We start from the raw sequence: 10228 nt of genomic DNA on the forward strand, positions 1-10228 counted from the left end.
TCTTTTATAATATTTTCTTCATTTTCGCCTTTTAAAATTCAATCTCAAATGCACATCTTTTAAACACACAACTCTTAACTGCCATGTATAATATATAATCGATGTCCTTAAACCTTAAAGAAAAAAAGGAGCCTCTCTCTCTCTCTCTCTTCCTTTTTTGTTTATCCTTCCTGGAAAAATGATTGTCAAATTATATATTTTCCTCACTAAATCCCTCTATTTCTCTCTCTTTCTAACTCTTGCTCGAAATATATATATATATATCTCTCTTATATATATTTTATGGTTTACCGAAACTCATGGTGCGTTTATTAAGTATATGGTATATAATATAAGTATACCAAAAGAGAGAGGAAATTTTTCCTAATGGGAAAATTTATTATACCCCTCGTATATATATATAAAACCAAATAAAAATAGTACAAAAATTTTTTTTTTCCCTAAAATTCTGGTCGTTTAAAATTTCTCATTTATATATATATATATATGACTTTTCCGTGTGAGGAGAAAGTATATGGTTACAAGTATATTAATAAAAAAAAAATTTTAGTTTCACCAGCAGTGAATGAAAATATACCGAAAAAAAAAAATTCTTCATTTAAGAGGATTTTGCTTTAGTTTTAACGTTCATATTTTCCTATAAAATATCACGCAAAACGCAAATTCCTCTCATTTTAAGAGGATTATTATCTATTTAAAAATATTCCTCTTAAAATAAGAGGAAAATATTCTCCAATTAAGAGTAATATTCTTAATTTAAGATTCCTTTTATTTTAATGCAAATCATATTTTCCTCTAAAATAACACGCAAAAGATTTCCTATTACCTTAAGAGGATTATTCTCTATTTAAGAATATTCCTCTTAAATCAAGAGTAAAATACTTTCTGATTAAGAGTAATATTTTTGATTTAAGTGAATTCCTCTCATTTTAAGAGAATTATTCTCTATTTAAGAATATTCCTCTTAAAATAAGAGGAAAATATTCTCCGATTAAGAGTAATATTCTTAATTTAAGATTCCTTTTATTTTAATGCAAATCATATTTTCCTCTAAAATAACACGCAAAAGATTTCCTATTACTTTAAGAGGATTATTCTCTATTTAAGAATATTCCTCTTATTTTAAGAGAATTTTCGTTAGAGTAATTTTCCTCTATTTTCAAGAATATTTTTTTCTCGGTGTATAATTATAATTATTATGTATTATTATTTATTATTATTATTATTATTATTATTATTTATTATTATTATTATTATTATTATTATTATTATTATTATTATTATTATTATTATTATTATTATGTATTATTATTTATTATTATTATTATTATTATTATTATTATTATTATTATTATTAGAATTCAAAATTTAACGTATAATTAAAATATTCATTGTTAAAAAAAGTTTATACTATTCACAAATCTATTTGGTTTATCAACAAAAATTTGCTTTATAACATAACCTCAAAATTCCTAACCAGTACTGAATTTTTTGTTTTTATTTAAAAAAAAAAGTTTTCTACGCATTCATTTTGTATTTTTTTTTAAACGAAAAAAAATAATAAACTAATATATAGTAAAACACGATCTTGGTTAGAAATTTAAGGTTATGTTATAAAGTATAGTTTCTTTCAAAAATTGTAACAAATAATTTATAATAATATAATTTTTTTTTTTTTGTTTGCAATTGTTAAAAAAAAATTTGAAACAGTTGAAAACAAGTTTGAAACAATATTGGAAACAAGTTTAAAATTATATATATATATATATGACACGTACAAGTTCTATAAATATTAAGAAATATATAAGTTTTGAATTTGTTAGAAACAAGTTTGCAATTAATTAAAACAAGTTCAAAAAAGTTTGAAAGAAATTTGAAATTTTTTCAAATATGTTTTAAACTATTTGGAATATGTTCGAAACAAGTTAGAAATTGTTTAATTAAAACATCTTGAGGCTATATAGTTTGAAAACAGTTGCAAACAAGTCGGAAACATTTTAAAATAATTTTCAAACTATTCGGAACAAATTCAAAGCAGTTTGGAAATGCGCTTAATTTTATTTGAAACAAGTTCGAATAAGTAATTGAAAACAAGTTCATAATTGTATGAAACAAGTTCTACATATTTAAAAATAAATTTTGAATTTCTTAGAAACATTAAAACAATTATTGGAAATAATGTTTAAATTTGTTAAATTAGGATTTTTTAAAACAAGTTAGAAACTGTTGGAAACAAATTTAAAATTGTTTAAAACAAGTTAGGAACTGTTCGGAACTGTTAGAAACAATTAAGTTTGCAATTTTTTGAAACTATTTAAAAATTATCATTGTTATTATTATTTATAGTAGTCGTAGTAAAATTTATTATTATAATTATAATTTTAATTTTAATTATTATTGTTATTATTATTATTATTATTATTATTATTATTATTATTATTGTAATGAAAAGACACAAGTAAATAGGAAAGGTGTAATGTAAAAAAATTTACAAAGCAATTAATTTATATAATTATAAAACTCATATATTTAACGAATTTCTTATAATATATAAATATATATAGTTGAATAATTTATTTACAAAAGGCACTGGCACGCGGAATTTTTTCAATGAAAGACTCTTTTATCCGATTATTATTATTATCTCCTATTTTTCTCTTTTTCTCTCTCTCAATATATATATATATATAAATATTAAAATCTTGACACTGAATCGAGTCACGTGTGTGTGTATTATATAATAATAATTTTTATAATAAAAAAAAAGTCGCTCACATTCATGGCGTACTTTTTTTTGAGCACATCGGTATATATATATATAAATTTCTACATATAAAAGGCACTTTTGTGTATACATCACGCGCTCGATCATTTCTTTTCTTATTTTTCTTGACATTCAAAAAAAAAAAAAGATTTTAAAAAAGCTCAATCAAAAAAAAAAAAAAAAAAATGGTACAATTTTTGAAAAGAGAATATTTTTTTAAGCCAAATATACTTTATTGTATATAAAAAAAAAAATATATATATATATGTATAAATAATATGTGTTATATATTTTATATACATATATAGATATTATTTACAAATATATAATAATAATGTACCATTTTTTTTTCTTTTTTTTTTTTTGGGCTGAGAAATATTATTTTTATTACATTATTTTTTTTTTCGAAAATGAAAAATGTATTTTTACATTATTAATAAAATATATATGAATTTTTTCCGCCGGAAATTGTTTTTTCCCAGAGGGATTTTTTTTTTTTTTTTTTTTTTTTGACTAGATCACAGTTGGTGGAACAGCCGATGGAGGTTTTCCTCTCTTTCAGAATACACATATATATTTTTTATATGTACAGTCTTTTATGGAATTCTGTAACAAAAAAGAGAAATAGATATTTAGTTATATATTCGATATTTAAAATTTTGTTTTTAAATTATTTTTTATAATAATAATAATTTCATTTCATTTTCATATTTTATTATATTTTATTACATTATATTATATAAGTTACGTTTTAAATATTTTTTGGCAAATTAAAAATTTTTTCTCCAAGGAGTAAATACAAATTTTAGAAAAAAGAAAAAAACGAGTTGAATTTTTTTTCTCGATAAAATAAAATCCCGAAACATCGACACAGGTAGGTATAAAATGCAAGAATAAGTTTTCAAGGGATGATTTTTCAGGTAAGGGCGATTCTCCTTCTCTCTCATTTTTAAAAAAGAGAGACAGAGAGAGAGAGAAAGAGTCAAAGAATAGCATACCGGTTCGAAAAACCCGACAAAGGGGGCTGGAATATCCTGAAAGATGCATTCAGGTTAAACTCAGCGCGCGAGACAAAATCGTATATATATATATATATATATATACGATATACAACTATGGTATGTGTAAGAGTAAGGAGAGCCCTTTAAAAAAAAAAAAAAAAAAAAAAAAAATCGGTGGGAGGGGATTCAACGAAAACTGGAAAGATTACGCTTTTGCCCGACTAAAGGCGAGCCATTGCGTTTTAAAAGCGTTTGGGTGGACATTTCTCTCTCTCTCCTTCGTTCGGTTCACCTTTAATGTCCCCAAGATCGTTGAACGTTTTCAAGGTCCCCCGAAAAATGGTCTCTCTCTTTCTCTCCTAACGCGGAAATAACTCCTAATTATCTCTAAACCATTAATTTCGTTCGGAAGCCGCCCTTCGAGTTTTATCATTATTATATGTCATTTCTCACCCCCCCCCCTTCGCCTCTGTCAATTCTTTTTTTTCGAAGGAAACTGAAATTTTCAAAGTTGGAAAAGGGACATTAAAATAAAAATGGGCGATTTTCCGGGAAATTAATTTCATTTTCCATTTTTTTTCCTTAAATTTTTTATTTAAATCATCTTTTTTTCAGTGTAATTCAATTTTTTTTTAATTTTATTGTACGATATTGTACTGTATTGTACCGAATTGTACCGTATTGTACCGAATTGTACTGTATTGTATTGTACCGAATTGTACTGTACTGTATTGTACCGAATTGTACTGTATTGTATTGTACCGAATTGTACCGTATTGCACTGAATTGTACTGTATTGTACCGAATTGTACTGTTTTGTACCGTACTGTACTGAATTGTACTGTATTGTATTGTACCGAATTGTACTGTATTGTACCGTACTGTACTTAATTGTATTGTACCGAATTGTACCGTATTGCACTGAATTTTACTGTATTGTACCGAATTGTACTGTATTGTATTGTACTGTATTGTATTGTACTGTATTGTATTGTACTGTATTGTATTGTACTGTATTGTATTGTACCGAATTGTACCGTATTCCACTGAATTATACTGTATTGTATTGTACTGTATTGTAATTGCAACGTTTCGAATATATTTTTATTTTAATTAATTACCATTGCTGTTATTCAATTAAAAATTAATAATTTACCAAAACTATTTATTTACACCTCTTTCCCAATTGAGAATAATTTTTTTACATTGAGAAAAAATCCCCCCCGGGTGCCAGGAATCGAACCCTGATTTTTTTGTCGCGAATCCAACGCCCTAACCACTAGGCTACGAAAGCCACATTAAAAATTTTCTACTCATTCTTCACTAATTTTACCAATACCTTCCGGATAATTATTCAAAAAAAAAAAAAAAAAAAAAAAAAAAACCCTAATTACAATTGCCAACTCAAATCAATTGCTTCTCAATTTTCCAAATGCAAATAATAAAAATTAATTATAATTTAATTTAAAAAAAAAATAAACATTTTTTTTTATTAATTTGAATAATTCGAAAAATATGAATTGAATTTTTGTCGCATGGACCAAGGGGATAAAGAGGGGCAGAAAAAAAGAAGAAGAAGAATAAAAAAAAGAATGAGAGAGAGAGAGAGAGAGAGAGAGAGAGAGAGAGAGAGAGAGAGAGAGAGAGAGAGAGAGAGAGAAGAGGGATGTGAGGAAAAACGCATAGAGAGCAAATATGAAAAAGTGAAAGAAATCCCAAGGCACAAAAGCGTGTTCGTTTCTGAAATGCATGTACATATATATATGCGTTGCCCTCTTCTGAATGGAGTCTACATTCTGAATGGTTCCCTGAGCTTCAGCGAGGGGTCGCGCCATTGTTAAGGGCAAGGTCACAAATCTAGTCAGAAAATATTTCTTTGGGCTTCCTCCGCGTTATATATATATATATATATACATACATACATAGAAAATCGTATAGAGAAACCCACAGACAAACTGGCGCTTAAATTCACTATTTACTTTCAATAATAGCGAAAAAAGAAGATATATGACCGAGAGAAAGAGAGAGAAAAATATGAAAAGATGCCAAAAAAAGGTATATAATGACTCCAAGAGATAAGAAAAATTGTGGTCCAGATTCTTATACAATTTTGTGGTCACACTGAATATAAAACAATTTTCCCTTTTGTAAATTTTTTTTTTTTCCAAACCATTTATGAAATAGAGGGGGGGGGGTTTTATTAGGTCTTAAATTCGGAAAGCGAAAAAACCCTCTATTAATTAGAAGGAGAATTTTTCAGAATTAACCTGTGTCAAATTTGGGGTAATTTTTCTGTATATACAAAATTTTAATTCATTCAAATCAGTTTCAATATGAACCCATTAGTTTGTTTTTCATTATATTTTTCATATAGTTTGAACCCTGAATTGAATGTGAATCATTTTTTTTTAATACCAAATTTTTGAAAAATTTAAACCAAATAAAATTTTAACTAAAAAATTATGGCAAAAATTTTTCACTAAATAATCCGTTAGAAATTTTTAAAGCCATATTTTGAAAGCTTATCAACAAATGGAACTGTTTTCTAAATTTGGGAATAATGGTTTCTCTAATGGTAGTACTTTTTAAGCTTCCGTAATATTTTTTAAACATCCGTAGTACTTTTTCAAGCCTCCGTAGTATTTTTTAAACATCCGTAGTACTTTTTTAAGCCTCCGTAGTATTTTTTAAACATCCGTAGTGCTTTTTCAAGCCTCCGTTGTTGTAAAAATTTCTAATTTCAATCCGTAATTGCTACTTTGAATTATTTCAACTTGAACAAAAAATTTACAAACCAAAAAAGAATTTAAAGTAAAATTTCCAAAAAAAAACTGATAATTTCTTAGCCGAAAAAGGAATTTAAATGTTTCTAATTTTGAAATAAACCATTATTTACCAAAATTCAATAAACAGTATGTTTCAACAAGAAAAAAATATTTATCAAAATCAATTTTCAAAAAAATATTAGTAAATTTGAATTTTTCAATACCTGTTAGAGAGGCGGAAGTCAAACTCCCAATAATGAAACTTCCTCATCATCATCCTTGGCTCTGCTGCCACCAGGAGATGCAATCCAGTAATTCCTCATCCTCAGGACTTGTTGGCTCATACATATCATATGTATCGGACGGTGCAACATACAACGTCACCGATGAACTGGTTCCATAACCTTGACTACCAGCTGACGATGCCTCCGATACAAAACTTGGCGTTGGCGATGCACTCGATGCCTCTGAGCATGGTGTTGCTGCATAACCAGGACTCGATGGATTTTGTCTCATATTATGATGCTGCTGATGCTGCTGACTATGATGATGATGATGATGATTATGACTATAATGTCCACTAATATCACTACCATGTTCACTTGGTGCATGTAGTCTCATTTCAATTGGTGAATGTTGTTGATTCGATGAATTTGGTGACGATGATAAAATTGATGTTGATGCATCAATTTCCGAACCATCTTGATCGTCTAATAATAATTGTAAACTTCTTATATATTCAACTGCCATTCTTAATGTTTCAACTTTAGAGAGTTTTTTACTACCGGCACGAGCACCACCATGTGTACCCGCTGTATTACCACCCAATGCCTGTGCAACACTTTGCGGTATATGCTGACGTAATTTTGCAAATCCATTGTTCACTTGTTTCACTCGATTACGTTCACGTGCATTGCGACGTGCAACTGATGCCGGTTGATGTACTGTACCATAGGGTGTTGTTTGATACATTTTTGTACGTTTATTATTACAATTTTGCTGCTGCTGCTGCTGCTGTTGTTGTTGCTGCTGCTGTTGTAGAGCAATTTTCACATCCGTACCTGTTGCCAATGTACCAGTTGATACAATAACATTGCCACGATGAATTTGTTGCTGTGATACATTATTTACAGAAACAGGCACAAGTCCATGATGACGAATATGTTGTTGAGTCAACATTATTGGTAAAACAATGCTCTCTTTTTTCACTAGGGTCATATCACACTAATTTCTTCGTCTAAAATTCACTTTTTATGTAAAAAAAAAAATTTTGGTAAAAAATTTCCAAAATTTTCTGTTAAAATTTCCGAAAAAAAAAAATCGATGAACAAAAATCACTGTTTGTCACAAGGGATTAAAATATCAATATAAGAATCGATATTAACGATTTTTTTTTTTTTTTTGCTTATATTGGGAATACTTGATGTACACGGTACGACCGTGGCTCCCGAAATGCCTTGCTGAAGAGGGTTCGGGGTCATTTATAGACGGGCGGGCACGCGCCGCTCCCCACCATTGGGTTTTACAATATGGGCCCTATGCCCCTCGTGCTTCCTTTATGTGTGTGTGTGTGTGTGTGTGTCTGTGTGTTAGTTGTTACCCCTCTTTTGGAAGCTTCTTCTTCCAGTACCCAACTCCCCCACCATTTTGCACGTAGCGTGCTTATAGCCCTTCCGAGATTCTCATCTCGAAGTGAATTCACATATATACATATATATAGAGTGCTGGTCCACCAGTTTTCAAACGGCACGCGACAACAACCTTCTCTCCCCTCCCCCTTTCATCTTTTTCTGTCTCCTTTTTTTTTTTTTTTTTTTAATATAAAAATTTCTTTTATAAAAATTATAAAAATTTTGAAATTCTTTGAAATTTAATAATAACAAACCACTTTTTTTCCGCCTCGTTTTTTTTTATCTCCCACTTCTTTTTTTTTTAATATAAAACTTTGAAAAAATTATAAAATGTGTAGGAAATAATTTGAAATTTGATAATAATTTATTATTAATTTTGAAATTTAAAAATAATTTATTATCATTAAATTTTGAAATTTCATGATAAATTATTATTAAATTTCAAATTATTTCGAACATTTTTTTCAATTTTTATAATAATAATAATAATAATAATAATAATAATAATAATAATAATAATAATAATAATAATAATAATAATAATAATAATAATAATAATAATATTAATAATAATAATAATATTAATAATAATAATAATATTAATAATAAAACACGGAAAAAAATCTTTACCTGAAACAAAGATAAGTTTCACTAGAACAGCGATATCTCTAGAATAGCGAAAACTTTCGTTGTTATAATGAAGCATATATCACTTCTGTTTCAGGTAAAGATTTTTTTCCGTGTAATAATTATAATTATAATTAAAATATAATAATAAAATTAATAGTTTTTTTTCTATTATTTTTCAACTTTGTTTAAAACTATTTCAAACTAGTCTCAACAAATTTCAATTAAACAAATTCAAACTTGTCTTTAATTATGTTTCGAACTTGTACCAAATATATAGTTTTAACCATGTCGCAAAAACAAGTTCAAATCTGTTTTCTATATACTATTTCAAATTTGTCTTAAACAATTTGCAAACTTGTTTTAAATTACAAATTCAAATTTGTTTCCAACTGCTTTGTACTTGTCTCAAACTATTTGGAACATGTTCGAAACAATCAGAATTAAACAAATTCAAAACTTGTTTCCAACTGCTTTGAACTAGTTCCAATTAGTTTCGTAATACTTATTGTTTTCAACTATTTCGAACTAGTTCCAATTAGTTTCGTACTTGTTTTCAACTATTTTGAATTAGTTCCAATTAGTTTCGTACTTGTTTCCAACTATATTTGGAACAAGTTCGAAAAAGTTTGAAACAAGTTTGAATTTGTTTAATTCTGACTGTTTCGAACATTTTCCAAATAGTTTAAGACAAGTACAAAACTGATTAGAACTAGTTTGAAACAGTTAGATACTGTTTAATTCTGTCTGTTGCGAACATGTTCCAAATAGTTTGAAACAAGTAGGAAAACTACTTGGGACTAGTATAAAACTATTTGGGACAAGTACGAAAATACTTTGGAACAAGTTCAAAGCAGCTGGAAACAAGTTTGAATTTGTTTAATTCAGACTGTTTCGAACATGTTCCAAATAGTTTGAAACAAGTACAAAACTAATTGGAACTAGTTCGAAATAATTGGAAACAAGTACAAAACTAATTGGAATTAGTTCGAAATAGTTGAAAACAAGTACGAAACTAATTGCGGAACTAGTTCGAAACAGTTGGGAACAAGTTAGAATTTGTTTAATTTCATTTTATTTCGAACATGTTCCAAATAGTTTGAAACAAGTACAAAACAGTTGGAAACAAGTTTGAATTTGTTTAATTAAAACATCTTGAGACAAGTTTGAAACAATTGCAAACAAGTTATGGAAACACTTTAAAACAAGTTTCAAAATATTTGGAACAAATTCAAAGCAGTGGGAAATGCGCTTAAATGTATTTTTATTTGAAACAATGTTCAAAGCAGTTGGAAACAAGTTTGTAATTGTTTGAAACAAAAGTGCGGAATACTTATAAAACTGTTTAATATATATTATATTAGAACAAGTTGGAACAAGTTTGCAATTGTTCGAAATAATTGAAAAGCAAGTTTGAAAATATTTGTAACAAGTTTCAAA

General features: G+C 27.3%; 1 protein-coding gene across 1 annotated transcript; it reads right to left on the reverse strand.

Annotated features, from left to right (window-relative positions):
• Positions 1–3090: 3090 nt before the first annotated feature.
• Positions 3091–7998, reverse strand: LOC127289271 (achaete-scute complex protein T3-like). Its single transcript, XM_051317103.1, has 2 exons — positions 6755–7998; positions 3091–3370 (listed from the first exon to the last, which is right to left on the reverse strand). Exon 1 carries the CDS (start codon positions 7746–7748, stop codon positions 6804–6806), a length of 945 nt encoding a protein of 314 aa, XP_051173060.1. The 5' UTR covers positions 7749–7998; the 3' UTR covers positions 3091–3370; positions 6755–6803.
• Between the last annotated feature and the right edge of the window lie 2230 nt (positions 7999–10228).

The sequence above is a fragment of the Leptopilina boulardi genome, unplaced genomic scaffold (assembly GCF_019393585.1).
Source record: "Leptopilina boulardi isolate dan_hultmark-lab unplaced genomic scaffold, ZJU_Lbou_2.1 LbouV2_40, whole genome shotgun sequence".
Taxonomy (NCBI): domain Eukaryota; kingdom Metazoa; phylum Arthropoda; class Insecta; order Hymenoptera; family Figitidae; genus Leptopilina; species Leptopilina boulardi.

Bases quoted from the DNA above. Each gene is read 5' to 3' on its own strand.
- LOC127289271 (XM_051317103.1), bottom strand. From the start codon at position 7,748: ATGACCCTAGTGAAAAAAGAGAGCATTGTTTTACCAATAATGTTGACT.